The sequence below is a fragment of the Varanus komodoensis genome, unplaced genomic scaffold (assembly GCF_004798865.1).
Source record: "Varanus komodoensis strain SLA01 unplaced genomic scaffold, ASM479886v1 scaffold8, whole genome shotgun sequence".
NCBI classification, from domain to species: domain Eukaryota; kingdom Metazoa; phylum Chordata; class Lepidosauria; order Squamata; family Varanidae; genus Varanus; species Varanus komodoensis.
In genome coordinates this window covers 40,082,505-40,109,021 of record NW_025336481.1, presented here as the reverse complement: position 1 = coordinate 40,109,021, position 26,517 = coordinate 40,082,505, and the positions used below count along the sequence as shown (strand labels likewise).

Genomic DNA, 26,517 nt, shown 5'->3' with positions numbered 1-26,517 from the left:
ATTGTGACACCTTAAGTCTCATTTTCCCTTTCCAAAGATGGAAAACAGATAAAGAAATGGCCCAACAGAAGGCAAAAAGCTACAAAAACTGTGGAAGTGGGGAACTTTGAAAAACATTCCCATCTTCTCTGCAGAACAGCAGTGCCACAGTGGTTAGTTAAATTGTGCTCGCTGCTTAAAAATTACACAACTGATTAAAGTGCTTCTCTTGTGAATTTAGTAGTGGCTGAAATGGTAGATTTGGTAGACCCGCAATATGCACAGAACCAGCAGCTCCTAAAGAGGTGGCCTGTTAGTGAGAAGGACGTGGCAGTGCTGTGGATGCTGGGGCATGTTGGTGAGCACCATGCATGTGTGCAGTTGCCAGTGGGTTGTGTTTCAGGCCTCCCCAGTTTCTTTGTGGAAAATGCCAGCCTTGCCAAAGATGCTGGAGAGTCCACTGGGCTAGAGACACGGGCACAAGAGATGCAGAGTGGCGGGTACAGTACCCGGGACCAGCTGACACAGTACTAGTGCCGGGGGGACCTACCTTCCATTCAGTTGAGAACTGGGCTTGGCAAACGGATGGTGCTCCCTGCCAGTGAGACAAAAGCCCCCTTTGGTTCAAACCGAGTGACGTGTCTTTGGGGCACCCGCAGCGCCCCACTGAAAGCCTCTCCACACGTTCACGGCATGCTGCCCGCCTGTCACCAAGACTTGTCCTTTGGGTCAAGGAGGGACAAATGTGCTGTCACACTGCCACTGGAGGGGGCTGGATTTTTGCCACTGCCTCCTGGCCTCTCACAGTTCAGTCCTGTACAGAATGGCAAGCCAAAGAATTGGACGAAGGGCTGAATGTGCGCACCTGGCCGTGGGCCAGAACCACGTGGCACCGCTGCAAATGCGGCAGCATTTCAGTCTGCTTCACTGCAAGCTACTTCCGGACCACCTGCACGAGTGTGCCAGAGTTCTTGGTTGCAGACAGCGTGTGCCGTTTCCCTGTGGGGCAGCCCATGCCACACAAAGCCATCCAGGTGGAACTGGAAAACAGGTGTGTCTCCAGCTTCAGGTGCCCCCCAGTGGCCCTGTGTGGGCAGTGCAAAGTCACTTGACCAGTTGTGTCAATCACTCGGCACTCTTGGTCACACCGCTTAAAGGATAAGTTCCACCCCTTGTGGAACCCAAAGAGGCACTACTCCACAGAAAGAGAGTTATCTGGTTAATGTTTACGTCAGCCCTTTAATGAGTGTGGAACTGTGACCATGAGCCAGACTATTGTGTGAATGCCATGCACTAGGTCAGGTCCTCTCAGAACTTTGATCTTTTTTGTCCCTGTCCCCCCCCCCACACACACACACACTTTTTTAAAAAGAAGGAGTGCTGATCTGGTAGACAAAGTCCATTTATTGTGAATTGCAAATTCAGCATACTGGTTTATTGCAGGAACTCGGATGTAAAAGGTGCGTGTTAAAAAAATACAAACCAAACAACAACAGGCAGATCCAAAGTCATTCACTGCACGGTTTCGCTCTATACCGAAAGCCCAAGTGGAATTCATTATGTAAACAAGGGTGTTCAGCGAAAGCAGAGAAGCTCCCCTGGGAGAGGGGCCACATCCTCTTCACAGAAAACCAGAAATGGGGATGCCACAAAAATGGAAAGCAATGCGAGAATAACCATCCTCGAGCTACGATGGCATCTGAGGGTGGGCTATAAAACCTAAATAATGCTAAACGGCATTCCCATTTTACTCTACCTGCATACTATACGGTGTACATGCTGAACATCGGGTGCTCTGTAAATTCAAACCCTTATGGTTGCTATATACAAATGATACGGCTGGAAGAAAACTTCCAGGGCATGATGCTAGGCAGGTCCAGAGAGAAGAAAGCCCTACAACTCTGGCAGTTGTAGGACTTTTCCCCTGCTTACATATGCATTGAATTGTGCTCTTCGGCAGATACATCAGGGCATCAGCCAAACCCCCGCGCCTCAGTGCAGCTACACGTAGGGGAGAAAATTGGCCTTGGGTACCCTTCCTCCTGCCCCCAACTCAGCAGGTTCTTAATCCCATGTGCATCTTGTATGTTGAGACCTGAGCAGGAGAGGAACAGCTGAACTGGCTGTGGGGGATGTACACAGAGGTCCCCCTGTGGCAGTGCACAAACGGCCAAGGAGGGGGAGAGGGCAGGAAGATGTGCTAACCCACCCTCTCAACTCGCTCGGGAGTTTAGCTACACCAAGAAGTGTTGAGACTGTGCCCTCCCCTTTGTAAAACACTGACTCTGTGAGATGCAAACAGAAAATTAGCGTGCAGTAGGGTAGGAACCGAGTATGAGCATGTGTATCTTGTGTGTGTTAATTATGGTAGTTTTATATAAATTAGCTACAATGTTTATACACGTGACTTATGCTTGACGCTTAATACCCTCTTTTCCTCCCTCTTTAAAACTATACTTTTTATTACCCATTAACAGGGTTTTGATTCTTTTTTTAAAAAAAATCTAATACTCCTCTTGTCATATGCCAAATGGCAATTATGAAATCTTAATATAAAAAGTGTGTATTTTTTTAAAAAAAGTTGTGATATTGGCTAGTTATGACTTTTTAAAAACTAAATACAGTACTCTAGCAGGTATTAAAACGCTTCTACCATTAACAGTGCCATACAGCTAAGCTTTGCAAAGCTATAGGTATATAATCTAAAACTGCAGCTAACAAAGAGAGAGAGAGAGAAGTTATCAGTACCACCGTCAACCGCAATCGTCCAAATTTAGGTTATTAACTTAAACTAAATAGGATTTTTTAAAAAAGATACTTAAAACTACAAAACAGTTTTCACCTTTTGGATGCAAATTTGACACGGGCAAAAATGGGGGAGGAACAGTCAACTAACAGTGCCATCCTATATAGGTCTACTCAAAAGTAAGGGCTTCTCTCCATGAGGTTTTTAAGCTACCACTTTATGGAGGCTTCTACTTCCATTTTTTGTTTTGCTGGATTAAGAGTAAGGCCTTTGCATTTTTTCTCTCGGCCTTTCTAGGCATTCCATTACACAACCACAAGGTGGTGCTGTGGTATAGCTATGAAACAGCAGAAATGCAAAACTACATGGGCTTCTCATACCATTTTATCCTGAGATAAGAAATCCAGCCTCGACTTTCCTCACTCTAACCCCCACCCCACAAAATGGCCGGTAAACACAGGGGAGCCCCTGGAGGAGAATGTTTCCATGTGAAGCCCCTGCCAATTTCCGTGGGTCCTTGTGATCACACGATAATGGCCTCGTGCAAAGAAGCCCCTGAGAAGCCCCAGGTTAGTGGGCATAAGACTGCAGCCTAAAGGCATTTCTTCCATGCTTCAATCGAAAGTGCAGAAAGAATGAATGAGTGTTGGATCCCATTCCACACAGGGCATCTCCCATAGGTGTGAAAGGTCTTTAGAGGGATCCTTTGAGCCCCGTTTCCCACGTTCTGCCTAGTGACAAGCCTTTCTGTGGAGTGGAGAAGGCTCTTGCTCCACTCACCTCCGCCAAGGGCACGACCCCAAGCATAAAGAGGGTGCCATGACCGGACGTGATGCCCCAGTCACTTGCGCAGTGCCCTCCCCCTCAGAGAAGTGACCGAGAGGTGGGCATCCTTGCAGGACATCCTCATGGTGTACCCTCTGCACTCGTGAAAAAATGGTGGTGTGGACCAGAGAGCAGGAGCATGCCTCTTCCTTGAAGGTCTTGACGCTGGGTGCCAAAAGTAACATTCCTAACATGATGCTGTCCCTGTGCTCTGCAGGGGAGAGAATCCACTCGGGGAATTCACCAGGGGCTTGCCAAACTTTCCTAGGTTCAGTAAGCAAACAGTGGCAAAGAGGTTGCTATACTTCTCCCTTTTAACCCCCCCCCCCCCACCCTGGATGTTTTGTTTTGAATGACCTAGTCTGTAAGGCACAAATGCTGCTCCGGTGTGCTGAAAATGGTTTCTTCAGACACACCATTTCGTTAGAACTAATCAGTAGAAGTGTCTCTATTTCACAGCATGGCTCTTGTTCAAAGGCACTACTATTACAATGAATGTCTCAAGACTGGTTATTAAATACAGTGCTAATATACATGGTTCTTTAAAACTGGGATAATGCAACAGAAAAAAAAAATAACCCAACCCAAAAAAAGGCCTTTTGGTAAACAAATATAAATATATATAAAAAGAAAGGGGCAAATTTAGCACTTCCGTTTTTAAAACCGAGTTGGTTCAACATCTTTAGTGGCTTCCTTAGTGTTCCTTTTCGAATTCTCTCAAACCTGCTGAAAGAAAAAGGGAGTTAAAGATTGCTTAGAATCACAAGACATGTCATCCCTGTAGGACTACTGGCATAGCCGGGACATCCTGGATGATGGAGGAATTGGCAGTTTTAGGGTTGCAATGCTGAATCGGCAACTTCTGGGTGAAAACCAGATGTCCCAGACACCTTCAAGCAATGCTTTTTACCTGCTCTCTCAGAAGGGATTTCCAATGCGTTCCAGTCAACCCATATCCATGTACCTCAAATAATTTCCAAGGCATGGTTTCCCTGCTCATTTATGACTGAGCGGTGAAATAGGAACACCTAATAAATCAGGCATACTCCAGTTCAGGCATTGCAAATCTCTCTTGGCCTGGTGGTGGTGGGAGGAAGGGGGTGAATTGTATTCAGAGAAGCAGGGTGCAAGGGGGGTTGGGGTGTTCTGGTCAGCAGGTCTGAAGGCAAAAACGGAACCCAAAGGGGAAGGAGCAAACCTTGAAAACCTCAGCATATTTTAGCTTAAAGTGCTGCCTGCCAGGAACTAAGGTTCAGGAGAGGCGTTTCAACGGGGGGGGGGGGGGGAATGCAAAGGCCAGCAAACCCCAGAAAATAGGCAGCTGGGGGAAGGAGGTGTGGTCATCCCACAGACTTGAAGCTCAACAGCTCTGCTCTGGTTTCTAAAGCCACCAAAGCAACAGCCGTCATCCATATGGCTTCTTTCTGCTCAGACTGCACCAACTCACTCATAACACTGAGTAAGCATCGCACCCGTGGCTACAGCTGGCTTGTCGAATGGCAGCCAATACTGTGGAAAAAGACTGAAGAGGAGGAAATATGGATGAGCTGGCCTTGGGTTGGGCCAGGTTTTTTACATGGGAGGAGACATCATGAAATACTTAACATTTTTAAAACCACAGACAGTATGGAATAGACAACACATTGCTAATTCGCTATGCTCAGAAGTCCTACTGAATTTAATGGGTTTACTCCCAAGTAAGATGGTAACAGGACTACAATCCAATTCAACATTAGAAGAAGACTATCAGGGAGTTCTGGAGACCAGAGGAACACAATTGTGCAAGCAAAGGCATTCAGCTGCTGTTTGCAACCTACAGCTCGCAGCCCCTATCAGCCAAGATCACACCTACGTAAGGCAAACTGCATGGCAGTCTTGGCCTTTTCACCTTCATGACCCTATTCAACTGCGATGGCTACAAGAGGAGGCGCAAGCTGAAGAAGGTGTGCCAGTGGCTTCTGTGGCACAGGCAGGAAGGAAGCTAGCAGAGAAATACCATACAGCCAGGTGAGGATGTGTTGTGGAGTGATGAAGAGGGAAGGAGGAGGTGGATCACATCAGAGAGACTGAGGGAGAGAGACAGATGCTTCTGCAGGCAGCAGCGAGAGCAAGGAGGTGGCATGCTATTGGGAGTTCCAAGCCCTTTGGAGATCTCTGTGGGAGTTTCATTATGAAGGACTCGGGGACCCGTGCAAAGATGGTCAAGAGATGTGGCATTCTTCATGCTTCCGGTTTAAGCAGTGGTCCGGACACCAGTGAGCCCAAACTGGCCTTGCAGGGTCCACCAGAAAGCCACACTCGCTTCCCTCAGCCCCACCCCTTTTGCCCAACCACCAGCCACTCGAGGGCTTCCCAGGTCTGCATGGTTTTCCCATCCTGAAAGGTTGAAATGCCTCACCCAATAAGCAGTTCATGCAAGAACATTAAGCCAAACTTTGCTGGCAGGTTAATTTTTCTTTTTGCTCCTGCATCTTTTGCCTTCACTACTGGATGTGGCCCTCTAGAGCAGCTCTGAGGTGGAATTTGGCTTTCAGGTGGAACGAGGTTCAACATCTCTGCTTCAGAGTGCTTGAAAGTGCAGAGGGAATACAGCATGGTGGTCTCCAGCTGGACTATGCACCTCCATCCAGCATCAGAGAAAGGATCCTGGGTTTGAGGGCGACTAGTTTAAGGAAGGATGCTACCCTCTCATTCACACTGTTCTGCAGTTGTGAGCTCTGCCTTGCCACAAGCGCTACCTCCCCCAGACCACCAGTATTGTGATCTGCTTCTCCAATCAGGGACGCTGGGGAAGGCGCATGCGTACCTGGTCGTGAATGACAATATATTCCGTTCCACTTACCATTGGTCTCTGACTTTTTCCCCACTGTTGTTACCTGAATCACAAGAGAGTTGCAAAAATTTAAAAGTCAGAGCACTGCAATTTTTATATGGTTACCTAGTAGTAGCTTAGCTCTCAACAGACTTTAGACAGAACAGAGATGTGCAGAATGGATTAAAGTCAGGTGATAAAAATAGCTCTTGGGTTTCTGTTACCTTTGAGGAAGAACTGGTCTTTTCAACTGACTGCTTCTCCCACAGGTTGCGCTTGCTGGATACATCTCCAGGTCTTAAGTCCTATTCCAAACAGACAAACATCAAGAAATTTGAAAAAGGAAAGAGAGGAACAACGAGCTAAGATATATGTTATTTCTATATCTTAAGAGTAAATTCACATACAGGGCTTCTCTGCATAACACATTTATTATGCACCCAGTGCTCCTTGACTCATGGGAGTTTGCAAGCCCTCTAAATCATGCAGAGGACTTGCAAACACTTTCTGTGTTTCCCAGCCATTTTCAGTTTTTTTTTTTTTTTTTTTTTTTTTTTGGAGTGACGAAAATGCAGCATTTTCTAGGATACAGACACTAGGATACAGAATCCTAGTGTAAATGTGCAACTCTGTGCTAGACCTCAAAACCACCTTGTGGTTGTGTATAGAGAAGCAGAGAGGAAAACCCCTTGGGAAATCTACAAACCTGGGGTGAATGACAGATGCTTTTCCCTGGAAAGAAAGCAGAAGAAACTACCTCTATAATGCACCAGGTTAAACAAAGAATACATTAAGAGATGTGAGCCTGTCACCACTTACTTCTTGACTGCTCCACTGGGACCTTGCATGAACGGCAAGTAGGGTGAGGGTCACAGTTTTGCAACTTAGCAAGAGAAGCCTGTAAACAGATTTACCTGACCAGTTTTAACAGAAAACAGCCAGTCCTAGAGAAGAACAGAAGAGCAGCTGTCTGTACAGGCCTCTCGCCAAGAAGATGGCAGCGAAAGAAAGAAAGGAGAGAAGAATCAACTGAGAAAAAAAGAAAGGAAGAAAAGGGAAGGTTGAGGGAAAGGTCAGATTAGCCCCAACGTACTTCTAGGAGGGACTCCACAATATGGTTAAAAGGTTCCATTATGACAGGCCTTATTAAGAATCAAAGGGAGATGGGAAAGGATGGAGACCCAGCAGAGCTGCAACAAGCCAGAAGTCTGTTTTGCTCGGCAGACCGCTTAACCACAGCCAGCCAGAGCCACCACATCTGCAGGGTGGGGGGGAAAACCTGCCCCTTTTAGCACAGCAAAGCTCTGAAAGGGTCACCTCTAGCTTGCTCCCAAATCCACACTTGATCCGCTTATCGCTGTGTAGCTAGATGCTGCCAAATACAAGCAGCATGTTCTCTGCAATTTTATGGCATCCCACAGAGTGCTGCTCTCCAGGGAGTGTGTTCAGGAGGCAAAATGGTCCCCAGCACCCCCAGAGTTGCCCAATCTTGCATTCAAGAAACTAGCAAGCAGGGCCTGAGGGCTGCTGAGGATTCTGCACTTGCTCCAGAGAGAATCTGCTTCCAAATGCAGAGTCCAGTATTAGGATTTCTGGCTCTTGGTTGGTTAAATGCATCAGCCTTCCTTCCCTATAATGAGATCCACATTTCTGCTGGTTCCTTGCCTGCTCCAGCCATATCCAGCACCAGGTGGGGCCCACACGCTCACCTGAAATTTTCGGCACTAGCAAGTGGGGATAGCACTGAGGAGAAGGAGCTGCCAGGGCCTCCGACAAAGAGGAGGTGACGAGGCACTGCAGACTTCTCATCTGCAGAGGGCTGTCCCAGAATCTGAAGTGGACAATGCCCACTTAAAACAGCACCAGCGTCCTTATTTGGATGTGTTTCTGGGGTCTGTTATCCATACCTTGCTACTCCTGCAAATCAAAGGAGGAACCTGAGGAAAGGAGAGAAGCAAATACTCACGGATGGCTTTGGAGCGGGCGCCTTGCTGTTTTCTGGGGTCTTGGTTAACCATTCGTTAATACGACTGGAGACGCCGACTTTTAACCCAGCAGTCTCCTGAAAGACATTATTTTACAGGTAATTATCAGTTGCAGAGTACAGACTCCAAAGCATTACAACTGGGGTGGTGAAAGGCCTCACCTACAGCTGAGTTTTAGCAGCAAAAACTTTAAGCCAAAATGTGCTGCTATTTCCCCTGCCCCCTTTCTTTTGTCCTGCCCCCCACTAGAATGCCACCCCCAGAATCCCGCCCCTTGCTGCATAAGCATCTAGTTTTGTGCCTTTGGGAAAGGAGCAGCCTGTGACCTACGTCTCCCCAAAAGACCAACTCATAAAGAGCAGCTCACCCCAAAAGTTCTAGCCTAGAAGGCTAAATGGTACAGCCCTTCCACTCCTGGCAGGTTTTCACCACATTTTGCCACCCAAGCCCTGCAAAAGTGCAGCTAAACATTCTTCCTGCCCTTGTAGGGGCTGCTCTTCGGAGATGGAGCAGGAACACCAAGAAGTAGAAGCAGAAGACGCACCTTGTTGGGCGTTCCTGTGCCGGACGGCGATGAGAAGACATTGCCTTTCTCCCACATGCTCTTGATATTACGAACGCCTTCGGCAGGAACCAAGAGGTCCGAGGCCGCGGGCTTGGCGGGCTTGGCAGCTTTGTTGCCCTGTAGGAAGGAGTTGGTCAGTCTCAGGGCAGATACCGGAGAGGACGTTACGGGAGAGCCCCTGAAATCTCACCAGGCGGAGATGGGCCCCTTCACCCTCAAGAACTTCCCATTCCTGCCTGTCTCCCTCCTCACTGCAGCATCCCTCTGCGCCTCATCCCCTCCGCGCCTCATCCCCTCCGCACCTGCGGGGCCCCTCGTGGTTCTGGGGAGAGCTGGGGCACAACCCCACCCAGGCTGCTCTGCATCCACTGCAAAGGACGGCAAGCCAGGCAGGAAGGACACAAAGCAGCGGAAGGGAAAACCAACTGCACGTTCTTGCACAGAACCATAAAGCAGCACGTTGGAGGGGACAAGCAGCTGTCGAGTTGACCCCCTACTCAACGCGGGGCTCCAAGTTAAAGCAGTCATGACAGAGGGCTGTCCAGCTGCATCCTGAATGCCTCGTGTGGGGCAGCCCACAGCCTCCCTAGCTCATGTGCGCCATTTGCTGTCTGCAAGACAATTCGTGACTCAAGCAGCAAGCCATCATTACCATAAACAGTGGCCTTACAGATGAATGGGGCCTTAGCTGGCCACTATGGGCAAGAACCATGCCTATTCCTGCGGCTTCTGGCCCAAGCACCGCGAGGGTCGCCGTGGTCTCACCTCAATGGCGCTGGTGTACTGCTCCAGCCTGCTGTCTATCTTGGAGACCACCTGGGTTGTGTGGGTGGGTTTCACGCCACTGTGCCAAAAATATGCAAAGATGGAGGTCCATTAATTCCTGCCCCTGGACTCCGAATCCCATCAGTGATCTTGATTGCAAAGCAAGGGATACTTACCTCTTCTGGGCAGATTTGTTCAAGAACTCTGCACGTTCTTCAATCTAGAAATAAAAAAAACAAAACAAAGAGGGAAGCAAGAAAGAAGTACGGGTATAAAAAAGCGAGAAAGGCTGGTTGAGAAGGGACTGAAATGGCATGTGAATGTGCAGCAGGTAACACAATAACATCACCTCGAGGGAAGGCACTGGGCTGCAGCCTGCAGGGAAGTCACCTGCAGTCAGGGCTTCCTCTGGATTCTGCTGTTCTGCGATCACAGAACGGCAGAGGCGGAATGAATTAGCTGCCTTAACAGTGGGGAGACGGAGGCAGCACAGAGATGCTGCAACAGCTGGCCAGAGCCACAGTCCGAAGCTTGATGTCACAGCAGCCAAGCGGCCGGACGCCCCTTCCTCTTCTCCCTTCAGGAATATTCAGTGACCCAAGTGTTACCGTCTCGTGTGCATCCCCTCCTCACCCTTCAGTGGCAGCCACATGTCCTGTAGATTTACTACAGGTTACTGGGGGCCAAAGGACAGGTATGGGGATTGATCCAGATTTTAGCTGGATGGACTCTGCCGGCAGGGACAGACTTCCCCATAACAGTTGCTCTGGCTTCCTCCAACTGCTACCCAGAGATCAAGAGATCCTCCTGAATGGGGTGAGCGATGGTGTGAGCGGGGAGCCCTCAAAACTGGGAAAGTGAAGCCCTCCCTTTCCTGGGAGTAAGGCAGCTCCTAGATCCAATCCAGGCAGTGCTGCAGCCACAATCTCCAATAAGATCTACTCCAAGGATTCCTCCAGACAGAGGACTCTCAGCACTCCAAACAGAAAGCGGAAGGTGCCATCATCCCTGTAAAATCCCATGAATGATGTAGGAAGGTATCAAAGCCTTTTCTGGAAGCACCTGAGTCAAAAAGCAAGGAGAGCTTCTAGGCCAGGTGGTCATTTCCAGACTTAAGAACCGTCTTCAAGAAAAGGTCTTCAGTTCATTACAGGTCCTCTTTGAAATGCACCCACACACACACACACAATTTGGAGAATGGCTAACATTTTGCTTGCTTCTCCATTAATTACAAATATGTTATAATGTTCACTTGTTTCTAGTGATCAACATTTGCATACAAAACTAAAACAAGCAGCAAAAACAGCCAGCAGGATTCAAAGGGCATCTAAATATTTGGGGAAATAAAAAAGGCCTCTGCCTGCAACCAAAAGGGCAGCAGATCTAGGGGGAGGGGTCAGATCCCTGAGCTGCAGGTGGCCAGTGCGTCCAAAGCAGGTGGGCAGCCTTGCAGAAGGCCCACTGCTACCTACAGCAGGCCTTTCAGCCCAGCAGCCTGGTCAGCTTTGGGTTGTGATGATGGATATTCAGCTGTGAGTGGGCTTCTGAGAAAGACATGTTTTCAGCAGCCTGTATTATGGACTCTCCCGTAAAGCACCTTATGAAGCAGCCACTCCTTGGAGAGTAACCAGCACAGCCAAATTGGGGACATAGACAACCGTACATTTGCCAAACTGAGACAGCAGTCCAACCCGCAAGCCGCTCAGGGCCTAGTCAAAGTTGCTCTTGTTTAAGCTAGCTGATCCCCACTGACTTCTAAAAGAGCTGTTCCGTTCCAAAGGTGCGTATTTAAAAGAACCAAGAACTGGAATGATCCTGCTTACTCACTGCATGGTACTGCTCCCAAGAAGTTCCAGCCCCAGAAGCCAAGCCCATCACCTCAACTGACTGACTTAATATCCCCATTAGTAAATACACATAAAACTATGAATTCCCATTTTGGATGTAAGAGGGAACTGGTTTAAAAGCAATCCTGAATCCCTGGCCAGCAAACAAGTCAAGAGGGGAAAGGGCAAGTGATGTTTTCATTAGCATCATGTAATCTGCTTACATGAACTATTGCATGAATTAGAATGTTGTGATTGCAGAATTCTCAAGTCTATAAACTAGGCTGAACAGCTATCAAGCCAACAAAAGCAGACTCGAGCACTGGCTTCCACAGCCACAAGGTGGTAGCACAATATGGCAGCATGAAATGCCTTACAGTGCGTAAGGGATGAACAAGAAAGTCGTTTTGCAAATTGCGAGAATGCCCCTGTTCTCTACCTTGAATGCAAATGCATTTTCCCACAAAAAATTGCTTACTCCTAAACTATGTCTAGTTTTTTTTAGCAATATGTACATTTTGTTGTCGTGTGCCGTCAAGTTGTCTCTGACTTAGGGTGCCCTTATGGATGAAAGCTCTCCAGAATGTCCTATCCATGACATCTCTGCTTAGGTGTTATCTAGTCACCTAAGGCTGGGGCTTCCCTTGTGAATGAATGGATGCAAACTGCCCAGAGAGCTTTGGTTATTGGGCGGTGCAGAAATGAAATAATGGCAACATCAAGCTAAGGGTTGTCTATTGGATGTAGAAATAGCTGCATGGAACTCGTGTTCCCTTTGCTTCTAAGAAAAGCACTAGTTTTAATTGGCACTTGCCCTGGGGCTGCAGAGGGAAGGGGAAAGAACTCCCTGGACCAACCCACGGACCTAAGCAGGAAGAGTCCCCATTCAGGCAAGAACACCCACAAGCAACTATTACCTTGGACCAAAGAGCATTTAAATGCCTGCCCTAAAACATGATCTCCCCGTCTTCTTCTCCCTCCATTCCCCTTTCCTTGTTGTTTTAGTTTGCAGGCTGGATGGCAGAGACTGTCTCCTTTTTATTAACACGAGCCACTTTGTGGGAGAAGCATTGACTGAAAAGTGCAACAAAAATGCAGCCGAAAGCAACCGCCCGCAGAGCACATGCATAAGGTGCACATGGAGGGCATATTTTGTTCATCCATCTGGGGATTCAGCAAGATGAAGGGGGGAATTACGGCTCACCTGCTTTGCGTGGAGAACTTTGTGGCTGCCATTGCTGGTAGCAAAGGCCTCAGCGATCTGCCAGCCACGGCGGGCCGCCCTGGAGGGACAATTAGACTGAGCGGGCAGAGCGCAGCTCTTGCTCTTTCTCCGTGAAGGGTGCAATCCCGTGAAGAGGAGTGGAAGCCCCTGAAGCTGGAGGCTCATGCTCATCTGGTGCAGAGCCAGAGGACTGGCAGAAGCGATCTCTGCCGCCCCGTCTGCAGTTTCCTGGATGGGCGTTTTCAGCTGCCTAGCAAGAGACTTTTGGAGGGGGGACGAAGAAGCTGGAGAGGTGCCAGGATGTCTCTTACCTGCCTTCCCAGGCTCCTCCCCTGTCTATCCCATTATTATTAGAGCACAGAAATGTTCTAATTATTATTATTATTATTATTATTATTATTATTATTATTATTATTATTATTGTTTCTGTCATTCACATGCATCCTGTCAAACTTCACTGGCCATGTTGATTCAGATTCCAATTTCAGGTATGGGACTGCTTTTGAAATGTCGTGGACTGCAGTTTTGGTTTGAGGTCCTAAGACCCAACAGGAGGAAACCGAGGGGAAGATAAGCCCAAGGGCAGGCAGGGAGATCAGTCAACCTGTCCATGGGAAGATTGAGGACTCACAGGATGAGGGAGGAGATATCGAAATGGGAAGTTTATCCGATGGAGACGCCCCCCACCAAAAGCGATAGACCCGGTCACTTGTCATCACTGGAGGGAAGCCCTATTAGGTGCATAATGGGAGGAGTGGAGGTGTCCCCGTTTTCGCAGCGTGCCACCTCCGAGGTTGAGACTCAGAAGAGCTCATAAAGAGTGCTTCAGGGAATGAATGGTAGAAAAGGTTCAACCCTCTGTGTATGCTCAGAGAGTCAAATGCCACAATAAAGACCATTGAGCAAAGAAACGCTGGCAAGACTTACAGTGCTTGGAGGGAGAATCATGGAAAGCAGCGCTTTCCTCAGAGAGCGGCTGGTACAGTTCGTTGCCTGCAAGCGGGCAGGGGAGATGGGGTGGCTCCCCCATCCCAGGGTCACAGCACAGTCTCTGACCTCAGATCTGAAAATCCCACAATCCCTCAGGTCACGCCAAGGGGACAAAGGAGGACATACCTCCTGAAGAGGGTTTAGCAGGCAGGAAGATGCAGCCATGGTAACAATGGCAAGCCACATAGAGAATTTACAGCAATTCAAAGTGTAACATACATCAGATTATCAGTGCAGATGGAGCTCACTAGAAGATCTTCTCCTAAGGGGAACCTGCTTTCAAAGAGGCAGGGAGTGGCCTACCCTGGCCTTCTCAGGGGTGGCACCCTACGTTCAGAATGCTTTCCCCAGGGGGAGCTTACCTGATGCCAACTCTTTTGTCTTTTGAGCACCAGTTAAAGATATTTTTGTTTGTCCAGGACTTTTGGACTGTAGACTTTTCCCATAAGGCCTTGATCTAATGCATATCTTTTCTGCTGGTGGTGTTTTATGCTGTTTGTATTATATTAGTATTTTTATCCTGTTTTAATTCATCAGCATTGTTCCTGGTTTAAATTTGTCACCTGAAGAGCAGGTTAAAAAAATCTTATCGAATTAATAACTAAAGGATTCAATTTTTAAAAGGGGTGATGGTTTGCCTACAGCAAACAATAGAAAGGGCATTTAAATGCATGTATCAGACCCAGCACAAAATTATCCACAAGACTTGGAAAAAGAGGTCACCACACAAACCCAGCACAACATGCTCATGCTTTGAAATGTCAAGGCACGTACGGTAAACAGAATGACAAAATAGATCTGTAAAATGAGATGGAAAGCAGGGTGGTTAATGCCTGTAGCAGAGATCCTTACACCCTCCTTAAATTAGGAGGTAAAACTCCAAGCATAGGCTGTGTTAGCTTTTTTAAAAATTATTTTTCTCTACATCCTATTCAGCATAAAATGCCAATGTGCAGTTTGTCCATGGCCCATTAACATGAATGGCAAAGCGCCCATTGACTGTAATGGTTCTGCATGACACACACAAAGCCTTAATTTAATTGTAAGCAACATGCACACCATGCGATACAGAGGAATCTGCTTTTGGGAAGCTTTTAAGCACTGAATCCACCCAAGCAAAATCACACAGCAGCTGATTTACACCCAGTGGGTTCAATCCCGATTCTACATGCCTAAGAATAAACCTATGTAATCAATGAGACTTAGGCACAACTTATGTGTTCCCATTCGTTTCAGCAGGACTACTCTGAGTAGAGATAAAGCTGGATCCAACACAACATTTTTGAGGAAGCCAAAAGTCAACACCAGATGTGAATATGGTTAAGAATAGAGACGGGGAAGGAAGGCAGGGCAAGGAACCGACAGAGGCCATGGCCTACACCTGCCCTTCAAAAGCCCTTTGCAAGGCCTAGGAGGAGCACCATTTGTAGGGAGTCACCGCAAACGGTCTTACGGCTCCTCAGACCATTTTTTCCAACAAGTGCAGGGCCAGAGGACTTTGGCCCTCGACAGCTTCCATCATCCCTGAACATTGGCCACGGTGGCTGAAGCCAAAGAAGTTCAGGGATCTCTGGAGTGCTAGAGGAGCCCCATCCTCAATCTGCCTTTTTATCGTTGAGCCTGACCAGTCCTGGCTGTTTAGGGATACAGGGGGAGGCCCTTCTCCTCACCTGCTCCTTGGTCCTCATTGGCAGAGATGCCACATACTGAATGGGGACCTTCGGCACGCAGAGCATGTGCTCCCCTGCTGAACTTCAAATGGGCATCTTGGAAGGATCACAGCTTGCACGCGTAACGGCACTGCTGCATCTTCCACAGCCGTTCTGGCTAGGTGGTGGTTTGGGCGCTAAGAAGCATATATTGCAGTGCGGTTTATGGATGGAGTAGCCTGCCTGCCTGCCGGAACGGCTCCTGCGTCGTTCAGAGCTGCACCATGAATCTGGGAGGCAGCCCTTGTTTTCCATCAGGGCATCTGCGCAGTGGCTCGGGAGCACAGCTCTGCATGTAGATACGACCAGGACTTTCCACACAAAAACCAAACAAAACACGATACTGACGAAAACCTGCAGACAGAGCCTGTTTTGCTGTTTTCAGTACAGTAGTTAGACATTTTATGTAATATTAGTAATATTACTGAGAATTACAAATACTTTTGAAGTGAAATAGGAGTGGATCTGTATTGCTCCTTGATTAAAATGGCATGGCCCACTGGATAAAATTCTAGATGGAATTCCTTTATGGGCTGGATGCAGCCCATATGGCACCAACTGCCCACACCAGGGAGCTTTACCTTGAGAGAGGAACCCTTCGGGGTGAAGCATTTAAATGGTTTCTTCTCATCAGCCAGGGCCTCCTCTGGCATCTTCTGTCGTTTCTCAGCTGCTTCTGCCCTTCTCCTTTCAATTTCTTCCTTCAGCCGCCTCTTCTCTTCCTGCCATAATATGAACAGATTGAGTCACTCAAGGTTAATTTTCAGATTTTCAGCCCTGCTCCTTGATCTTTTAATGTTCAGGAGAGGCAAAGCATAAACAGTTCTACAGATGATTTTGACCTGCCACTGCGATGTGACACACAAAGGTACCTAACAGAGGAGCTGGAAAAAGTACAGAGAAGGGCAGCGAAAATGATCAAGGGCCTGGAGCAATTCCCTTCTGAGGAACCGCTGTGACAATTGGGACCGTTCAGCTTAGAAAAATGGTGAGGAAGGGGAGACATAATAGAGGCGTTTAAAATAATGCACAGTGTGGACAAATTAGAGAGGGAGGCATTCTTCTCCCTCTTCCATAACACTTGAACCCAGGGTCATCCCATGAAGCTGACTGTTGGGAGGTTTGCTGTTTAGTCGCAAAGTCGTGTCCGACCCATTGCGACCCCCTGGACAACATTCCTCCAGGCTCTCCTGTCCTCCACCCTCCCTCAGAGTACACCCAAGTCCACACCCACTGCCCCCGTGACTCCGACTAGCCACCTTGTTGAGAGGACAGATAAAAAGAACTTCTTCATACAGCGTATAGTTAAACTATGGAAGTTGCGGTCATGGGAAGTGGTGACGGGCACCAATCTGGATGGCTTTAAAAAGGATTGGAAAGATTCGGGAGGCTATCAGTGGCTGCTAGCCTTGCCGGCCATGTGCTCCCTCCCTTAGCAGGGGTGGCTTGCCTGCATGCACATGTTGCTGAGGAGCTTGTGCAGGAACTGCCCTTCAGTTCCTCCTCGAGGGATCCTGTGAGCGAGTGGTTTGCTAGCATGTGCCTGGAGTGCTGGACTGGACAGACCTTCGGTCTGCCTCAGCAGGGCTTTTCTGATGCTCTTATGAGAGCTCTGAGTTGGCGGGCTTGGCACAAGCTATGTTGCTCTTCATTGCAAACAGGGAGCTGGATGCATGTGCTTTATGGCATCTGTTTGGGTCTCTAGGCTGGCAGAGTATTAACAAGGTGCTATTTATCTGCTTGTTAATATTTCTCAGCTGCCTGGCTGCATTTATGTTTTAGGTGACACTAGTATTAATTTTCGTTATTGCTGTTTTGAAATAGGGTTGGATTGATAGTAGTATTTTGGCACGGAAATGTTTAACAGTAACACATTGATTGCTGTGTTGTATGCCTGTTGTGTCTGAATTACAAGCTACTTTGAACATCGTTTTCTATGGAAAGTGCCACATGCATTAATAAACTAATGTAATATAAATTTCACATTTTTATCTGAAGTTCATCCTTCAAACAAACTCTTGAAATGCATTAACCTGAGAGATCATCATTCACATCAAGTGAGGTTCAGGAATACGTGTGAATTGGAAGCAGGGGTTCCAGGACCCAAACCCAAGGCACTAACCCATTCACACATTCTACCCATTGAGAAGGTCTTTCTGTGCCTGGGTCCATCAGACCCAAACCCATTCACGAAGAGTGTTCCTACTGAATGCAGCACGTGAAAGACGTTGGGTGAAATGCGTCACACATACACGAATGAGCAAGCCCAAATGGGCACAGGGGAAGTGACTGTTAGGTCAACCTGCAGAGGATTCCATTACTCACCGCTTAAAAATCTGAAAGCAGATGTAGTCCAGTTCAGGAACGGCAATGTTCTAAGTCAAGGATGGGCAATTTTGGCAGCTGGGGGGCAGGGACACACTGGATTCCTGGAACTCCTGTTCCAGGAATACATCTTCCCTGACCGCAGAAAAAAACTACCCTGTCATGGGATATGGCCAATGTCCAGATTCCCAGATATTCCACTGGGAAACAAAGGTGCACACTTTCCCCATGCCATTTCCCAGCAGGAGCCAAGTATGTGAGGAATGCATGCCCTCTTTCTCTGTGCTCCCGCAGTCTGCCAAATGGCTGCTACTGGAGAGGGGGCACAGTTCTACTGAGAAACAAGGCGTGAGCTCCCCCTGAACCTGGTTTTCCGGCAGAGTTGCTAGGAACCCACAGGCGGCCCAGGATCCAGGGAGCACATGTGGCTGATGATCTGCATATTCCCCACCCTGTCCAACATGAATAACCCTTCTGTGTAGAACATGTGCATGGAAGGGAGTTCTGGAGAAAGGCTGTTGTGCAATATGATGTTTTGCACTGCAAAGCTTTGCATGGAGAAGTGCAGCTGCTGATGCTGCCAGACAGGGCTAAGACTTCTGCCTGGAACGATGGAGAGTCACGGCCAGCCAGCATGCCTAACAGTGAGCCAGAATCACCAATGCTCTGACTCAGTATGAGGCAGCTTCCAACCTGACTGCACCAACGGGTGGACTCTCATCATGCATGCCCTGCATGTAGCCAGCAGCTATCTTGGCAGCCTGTTACCTCTTCCCGAGCTTTCCTTTCACTCTCCTCCTTCTTCCTCCTCTGCTCTTCCTCTTCCAGGACTTTCCGGCGCTCTTCACGCTTCTTTTTCAGCTCCTCCAGTTCTACAGCCGCCTCCTGTTGCTTCTGCTTCAGCTTCTCGAACTCTTCACTCTCGTTTTCGCCTCGGCGACGGCGTAGCTCCTCAACCCGTTTGCCAGCCTCTGGGTGGGATACTGTCTTGGCTTCTTCAGCATCTGAGGCAGCTTTGAAGCCTGGGCGGCTGAGGGAGGGAGGAAAGAATGAAGAAGAGGCTGCAATGACAACAGTTTCTCTGGCTTATCAGAATTAATAGGATGAAAAACAGCAGGTGGAGGCTGTGCGGTTTTCTGGACAGGACCACCTTCAGAATGCAAGTGGGGTGTCATCGTTTGGAAAGCTCTTCCCTGTTAAAAACAGGGCCATTCTACCAACCCCACTGAAAGAAGTTCTTCTCATCGTCCCTCCCCATCCCTCTTTCCTTGTGTGTTGTGTCTTCTTAGATTGTAAGCCCATGCAGAGGAACTGCCTTGTTTAATTTATTACATGCAAGCTGCACTGGGAGCCTTTTTTTGGCTGAGAAGCAGCATAACAATAGTAACAGTTTTAATGTTGTAATGCATAGTATTTTATTGCTGAATTTTTTTATCTTAATATGCCTCAGGGATCAATTTAAGCTGAAACCATGGGAAACCAAACACGGTATTCTCTGCACGCCTCAGAACTTCTTCACACTGCAGCTTAGTATGGCTCAAACATTCATGGTCTGGGTTTGCAGACTTGTGCAGCTTCAGGGGCCACCTTTGCAAGCCTAAATAGCTTCAGCTTTACACAAAAGGAGGCCTGTGAGTAGCATTTACTGTATCATCTCCTCTACTGAAATGCCACAAGGGAAAAGAAGGGGTGATTAAAACAAAGCAGTCTGCTAATCCAACAATTAGGATAGAACTACCTGTGAACTTCAAAGGATTACATATTCAGATGCTGCTGCAAAAGGGGCCTAGAAAATTTTGGATGAATTGTTGCATACAAAAGGTTCAATTAATGGGGCTTCCACTGTATTACTCTGCTGCCACTCTGCGGTCTTATGCAGTCTAGAAATGGGAAATTCTGCAGAGAGAGAAAGACTCATGCACCCAGTATGCAACAGTGGAACCAGCTGCCTAGAGAGGTGGTGGGCTCTCCCACACTAGAGATATTCAAGAGGAAACTGGAGAGCCATCTGAGTGGGATGGTGCAACTTGGTGTCCTGCAACAGCAGGGGGTTGGACCCAATGGCCTTCATGGCCCCTTCCAGCTCTACTATTCTATAATTCTATTCTATGATTCAGTAAGTTTCCACCAACATTCAGTTCATGGGACTGACAACCTGCATCAGATCTAGGGCATTCTAACTTGTAACTCTGCACTTCATTTTCTAAATGTTGGAGGAGAGTATGCCTACTCCCTGACTGAAAAAAAATTGCTCCAGTACAGTGCAGAGCAACAGAACTGAGCTTGGGTAACAGGCAATAACAGAGAGAAGCTGACTGCAAGATGTCCAGGAGGAGAGAAATAAGAAGACTGCAGGAATGAATGTCAGGGCATTTGATGAACTATTTAAAATGCCCTATGGACACAGATGTGCCGTCACCAGGCTGACAAAAGCAGAGAGGAATCATTTGTCATGAAAACAGGTGTTGCAGTGAACAGAAATATTATGCATGCGTTACAGATGTACCGAAGCAAGAAACACTTCAAGTCTCTCCATAAAAGCATGTGTTCAATCTTCCTGGTGGCACACTCCATTGCATTGCAACTGAGACCCATAAAAGGCAACAATAGGGCCAAGTATAAACATCCTGGCATGAGCAAATGTCTTACCTAAAAGCATTCTCTGTGTGCTTCAGCTTATGAGCAGGGAATTCAGGGAAACGCTCCCCGTTCTGTGGCTTAGACTCAGGAATTCCCTTCTTGCGATCCCAGATGGATTTTGCCTCCTCTTTGGGTGCTTTGTCTCGGTTTACCTTGCTGTCTTTTACCTGCCAGAGAGAGGGTAAAATTTTACAAGTCAAATCCAAACATTTGGAAGGAGTAGCGGGAGGTGTCCATTTCCTAATGCCAATACACATATATTAAGCAATTTCTCTTCTGCAGATGGTTTTATAGGCCTCGAGCAAGGTTCCAGCAGCATCTTTGCTTTATGCAGGGTCGTAGGTATCCCCGAAGATTAAAGCAATGGTGCTCGGTCACCAGGGGACCAAGCACACGGTTGGCCAACCTACTCAGTAACATGCCACAAGTCCTGAGAATGAGGTGGGGACACTCTAGTGCACAGTGGACAATAACAGGATATCTGGGGTCTGTGGTTGCTTTTTCTCCACAGGCCAGACCAGGTTAAAAGAAAAGGAAAACACACCACTCACTCCAAAGTGCTGCAGGAGTTAAATTTAACTTGTTGCAAACTAAATTCGACACTTTAAGAGCAACAGAGACTTAAAACTGCAAATTTAACTTATTAAAAGACATTGTCAAAAAATCCTTTTAAAAACTGAGGGAGGCAGAAAAGGCTGCGTGCGGCCTTGGCATGTATGGTACAGGATAAAGGTAGCCCTGCCTGCCTGTTTCCCACCATGTCTTAGGGTAGATTTCTCACAAGTCTACCAAACTGGCAAAATGTGGCCTGGATTCTTGGGCCATCCTGCTCAAGGAAGCCACAGCAGAAAGTTCTCTGACATTTTGCAGAGGGGAAGGTGAACTTGGGGGGCACAGGCTTAGGAAGGGTTTACAATCTCCTTCCCAGCCGTTCAATTTCTTCCTTTGCAGCAGCATGTGTCTCGTGCTCCTGGCAAGGGGAACGGCACAGCAGCTCCCGAATGCAGTGGCAGCCGGCACACTCTTTGACCTCCAGGCATCCCCGGTGCACAGGGCTCCAATCCACTGCCTGAAGCCTCTGAGATACCAGAAGCCTCACAGGCTTCAACAACTTTTGCACGTATCTCCGGTCCCCCCTCCCCAAACTTCCCATGGTGTGAAAAGGGTAAAGATGTCGGAAGAAGCATTTGCCTCACGCCTGGCTAGTGCTCTCCGCTGGGCTTTTTTGGCCTTGGGGGTGGCCATCTGCACACAAGCCCACACGGTGCTCCTCGGGCTCTCCTGCTCCCGTGAAGGACAGCCACAAACTCCGGCTGCCTGGGCTGCAGGCAGAGGCCGTGCACTCCATGTTGCTGAAAGGAGCTCAGGCAGACATCATTCCACCGTTACCTACATGCACTTTGTGAAAACAGTTAGCAAGAACTAATACATAGGCTGCTCTCCAGTCCCAAGGACAAGAGAAGCCTAGAATTCCCCTCTCTTCCAGCAAATTCTGGCTTGGCAGCATCTCAGCCCAGATGCAACGTCTCTGCACATTTGTCTTTGCTTTCCAGTCCCCCACCCAGAAAATCTCTGGGATTAGCATCACTGACGGCTGCCCCTGAAAGCCTGACCCTCCAGCACGCTGAGTCAGGCTGGATGTTAATTGGAACTGTGCAGAACACAGGATTCAAAAATCTCTCCTGCTCTGAAGGAATAATTATTCCCATGAAGAACATCAGTTAAACCGGCAGCCAACAAAAAGCTGAAATGAGCAGGGAACAAAAATACAAGCACTCTTCCCTGAATGAACTGAGTCACCGCCATCCCTCCAAAAGTGTTCGACTTAACTCATGAGCTGACACTCTGAAATCCATGGAGCTTATGGCAGTCCTATCCATTTCCATGGCTCAAACCCAAAGTTTGAAGGACTTCTTGCTCTCCTCCTCCATGCAGCCTCCCTAGGCACCCCCAAATCTGATCCAAAGAATCTCTCAATCCTCCAAAGCAGATGAGGGGGCAGTACAGGAGAGGAGGGAAAATCCATTTTGCAAGCTGTTTCTGTTCTCCGTCGGTCAGCTTGTACTGTGGGTTCAACCTAATGGGCCCATTTTAGGCATGACCAAGTCTGGGTTCAGTCCAATACCTTGTGTTGTTTTCAGCCCTAACACCTTTGGGACAGGAGGACTGGGTCTACCAAATGTGGAAAGTTCTAGAGGAATGTACTGCTCATTTATTTTGGTCACAGGGCTGAAAAACAAGACCCAGACCGTCTCTGCCAGCCTTCCACTGGCGAGTTAAAGGTAGGTCAGAGCACTGGCACACCACCACAGCCTCTTAGTTATGCATTAAAATTATTTCTATGTTGATGTTCTCTGGACTCCACATTACAGGAAGGATATAGCCAGGTTAGAGTCAGTGCAGCGCAGGGCCACAAGGATGGTGGCCGGATTGCAGGGAAAGCCGTATGAGGCAAGACTGAGGGAACTGGGTCTCTTCAGCCTGGAGAAGAGGAGACTCAGAGGGGATATGTAGGCGACATACAGGTATGTGAGGGGGTGTCACATGAAGATGGGTAGAGACCTGTTCTCCCCTGCAGAGGAAGGCAGAATGCGCTCCAACGGAGCAAAGCTCAGGGAGCCAAGGTTCCATTTGGATGCCAGGAAGCACTTCCTGACAGTCAGGACCCCGAGGGTGTGCAATGGGCTTCCCCGGGAGGTGGTTGAGGCCCCATTGGTGACTTGCTCCGTTTCTATGTTTCTCTGTTCAGGGCAGCAAACGATAAATATAAATCCATCACCTTTTATATTCCAACATAACCTCTCCAAGCTACTTTGCAAGGGAATTCAGCATGGTCTCTGCACCAGGCTGGAGCGCCTCTGCTGCAGCAGGCAGTGAGTGGCCTGGGCACTTCTCTCCCACCCCTTTCTTATGAACTCCGTTTTCCCTATACAGATTTTTGGATGGGACTTTTGGAAAGAGCAGCATTTCCAACATATCTGGAGGGCACCAGACTGGGGAACTCTGCTTTAGATCATCCGAATCCTGCCTCTAGATTTAAATGTGAATGTTCCGAAAGAGTGATGTGTGTTTGGGGACACAGGGTTTGGGCTACGGGATTATCTTCTTGTAAACATAACAGCATTTAAAATAAAAGGGGTGGGGGATGGGGAAACTCTGCAAACCAAAAAGGAAAAAAGAAACCTGCTGTTCACGCAGTATGTCTAGCCAAAGTGGAAGCAGGAAATACCACAAATCTCATGTCATGAGAAAGCTGGTTTCAATGCAAACTTTGGAGGCCAGCTCTGCACACGCAGAATCTTAAGGTGGTCCTGAGAACCAAGCGGTCTCTCGGGCATGAAACAAATTACAAATGGAACAGCAAGAAGTAGGCTCAGAAGAACTGAAACCTCTTCTCACCTTAACAAGTTTGCTTTTTGCAAACTGTCAGGCCTGCTGCACAGATCATCCCCTGAAGGCAAGGAACAGGCAGTATTTCCTTCCTTATTTCAGGATAGGGGCTGACCAGAATATCACCTTCTCGTAAGGGCCATTATGGGGCTAGGATGTTATACAGTCACTTCAAGTGACTTGGAGAAGGACTATAGTTCAGATACACAGGGATACACACCCAATCCACTCCTCCTCCAAGGTCAGGGCACCATGTGTGGTTCCAGTTCCTTTCCACACACCCTTCTGACCCTGTAAGGTGGTTGGCTTAGACTGCATGCATGTGGCAAAGTCATCCAGTTGGTTTCATGGCTGAGTCAGGATCCGAACCCTGGTCTTTCTCGTCCTACTCTCCCATGTCTTCCCCAGTGGGAAGCTCAGTTCCTCCATGATGCAGGCTCAGTTTCTTCCCTGGAACTTCACACATGCAAAGCAAGGCCTCTCCCACTGACGGACAGGTACCTCTCCCTGCACCTGGAATCTCCCCCTGGATGGAACTCACAGCCAAAATGGATATTATTTTAAACCTGCTTCTAGCAGCCACATCCCCTTTTCATTTTACTTCTGAGTACAGAGCCCCAAACCTACACAAGAACAGCTCTGCTGGATCTGACCAAAGGTCCATCTAGTCCAGCACTCTGTACACATGGTGGCAAACCAGCTGCCCACGGGATCCCTCAAGCAGGATGGGTGCAAGATTTCTGCCTGCCCAGATCCTCAGCTACTGGCGTATGCAGGCATGCCACCTCTGGTAAGGAGGCAGCAATGGCCAGCAAGGCTGGTAGCCAGTATAGCCCCCTTCCTCAGGAAGCTGTCCAATCCCCTTTCAAAGCCATTGAAACTGGTGGCCAGGTCCACTTTCCATGGCAGCAAGTTCTGCTGTTTAACTACGTGTTGTAGGAAGAACTACTTCCTTTTATCTGTCCAAAACCTCCCAGCAATCAGCCTCATGGGATGACCCTGCATTCAGGTGTTAATGGAGAGGAAGCATTATTTGAAATGCTTCTGTCCCGTCTGCCCTCACTCTTTTTCTAAGCTGAACAATTCCAGTTGTTGCAGCTGGTCCTCATGGAGGAGCTGCTCCAGCCCCCTGATCATTTTTCTTGCCCTTCTCTGCACCATTTTCCGACTTAGTAGAAATGTCCTTTTTCTACTAAGGTGACCAGAACTGAACACAATATTCCAAGTGCAGTCATACCAAAGATTTGTATAAGGGGAGTACGATTTGGAAAATGGAGATCCTAACCCCCCCCCCCTTAACCTAGGGTACCAATCCAGATCAGGTCTCCTGCAGCTATTCTAACGCAAAATAGGATATCACTGCTAGATACCAATGGAAGCCAAGGTCTGATTTGTAGCTAGCACCACTATGAAATACTGTCTTCCTGAACCTCTGGAGAGCCACAGCTAATTGATGGGGCAATGCTGGACTGAGTACTCCAAATGCGCATCCGATGAAAAATGATTTCTCAAATTACCCCTCAACTGAGACACACACACTAATCGCAATTCAGAACAAGAAACTTGATAGCCTATTCCACTAAAATGCGCGGAAATTAAAACATCACCCTTTACTATATGCATAGACACAGAGATCTGTGCACAAACAGAGAGATAAGAGATATGAGCTGCATCACTGGAATGACCACCATTTCAAAAGAAAAACAATGTTTAAGAGATGACTGGTGTACCTGGGGAGCAGGTTGGGTGGGGACGGAGAAGAACCTTCCTGGAGGCCACTGCACTACTTGAACTCTTGCACGAATGCTTCTGCATTTGTGCTGAGCATCCAGCCAAGGTGTGGGGGTTCTTCTGAGCCATGCTTCTCCCACTGAGGGGACGCAGGAAGCCGAATGGTTCTCGCCTGAGCTGGCAGCAGGAACAGCGCTCCAGACACTCTTGGGGAGGACATGGCTATGCCAAAGCACCCCCAGATGAGGCTGTGGTGGACGTGCCACAGCCATCGCAGTGGCCTGGGCAGCTTCACCCCTGCCCCACATTTCCTTCCAGGGGATGGCACAGGATGGGCCAATTGCCCTGACCAATAGAGCAGTGCTCCAGCTTGGCAAGGGAGTCCCTGCTAGAGGTGCAGCCGATCTGGGCCAGCCAAACGAGGCAGCTGGTCTCAAGGCCATGAAAGCGGCTGTGGCCACCAGGAATACCCACATTCTGGAGCACTGGGTCAATGGCTTCAACACAAAAGGAATTTCTAAATCCAGATTAATCGAGCAGTATATCACACCCCTCTAACCAATTCACATCCAACCAAGCACATGGGTGGCAAGTGGGGTAAATGCAAAATGACCCGAACGAATGCTTCACTCTGCTCAGTGACGAAGGAACTCAAGCCAAACCTAAACTTTGTTCTCTGCAAAGCACCAGCTGAGGGAGCCCTGCGTTTGAGAACTATGCATTAGGCCTAGAGATGAATGAATCTCTAGTTTCTCTTCATTTTCCAGACTTAACTTTGGCCCATCACAAACTGCTGAGATTTTTTCTTTTTGGGTTTGCATGAAAGTCCGTGTGTGTGTGTGTGCCAATACTTCATTTTTGTATGGATTTCCCCCTGTAGACACATTTTTGCAAGCGATTTTCCTAATAGCATACTTTTGTTATTGTTACTGTCCCCAATTTAGACTGTTCTACTCATCTTTTGATGGGAGAACTCTGTTGCAAATGTTGAATGATAAATGAGT

The 26,517-nt window shown here is 48.1% G+C and overlaps 1 protein-coding gene across 13 annotated transcripts in view; it reads right to left on the bottom strand.

Moving 5' to 3' along the window:
• Nucleotides 1-1,365: 1,365 nt before the first annotated feature.
• The window catches only part of CALD1 (caldesmon 1), a 203,995-nt gene continuing 178,843 nt past the window's right edge, over nt 1,366-26,517 (bottom strand). For 10 of the 13 annotated variants that reach the window (XM_044455647.1, XM_044455649.1, XM_044455645.1 and 7 more), the window contains 10 exons: nt 20,402-20,559; nt 18,521-18,782; nt 16,009-16,149; nt 9,854-9,897; nt 9,678-9,756; nt 8,892-9,029; nt 8,329-8,424; nt 6,587-6,667; nt 6,393-6,426; nt 1,366-4,276 (listed from right to left, as the gene is read on the bottom strand). In XM_044455647.1, the coding sequence (XP_044311582.1) occupies nt 4,245-4,276; nt 6,393-6,426; nt 6,587-6,667; nt 8,329-8,424; nt 8,892-9,029; nt 9,678-9,756; nt 9,854-9,897; nt 16,009-16,149; nt 18,521-18,782; nt 20,402-20,559 (1,065 nt within the window). In that variant the 3' untranslated portion in view covers nt 1,366-4,244. Of the gene's footprint in view, nt 4,277-6,392; nt 6,427-6,586; nt 6,668-7,276; nt 7,392-8,328; nt 8,425-8,891; nt 9,030-9,677; nt 9,757-9,853; nt 9,898-16,008; nt 16,150-18,520; nt 18,783-20,401; nt 20,560-26,517 lie in introns of all 13 variants that reach the window. The other 3 variants (XM_044455650.1, XM_044455656.1, XR_006417137.1) reach the window with 2 other exon arrangements.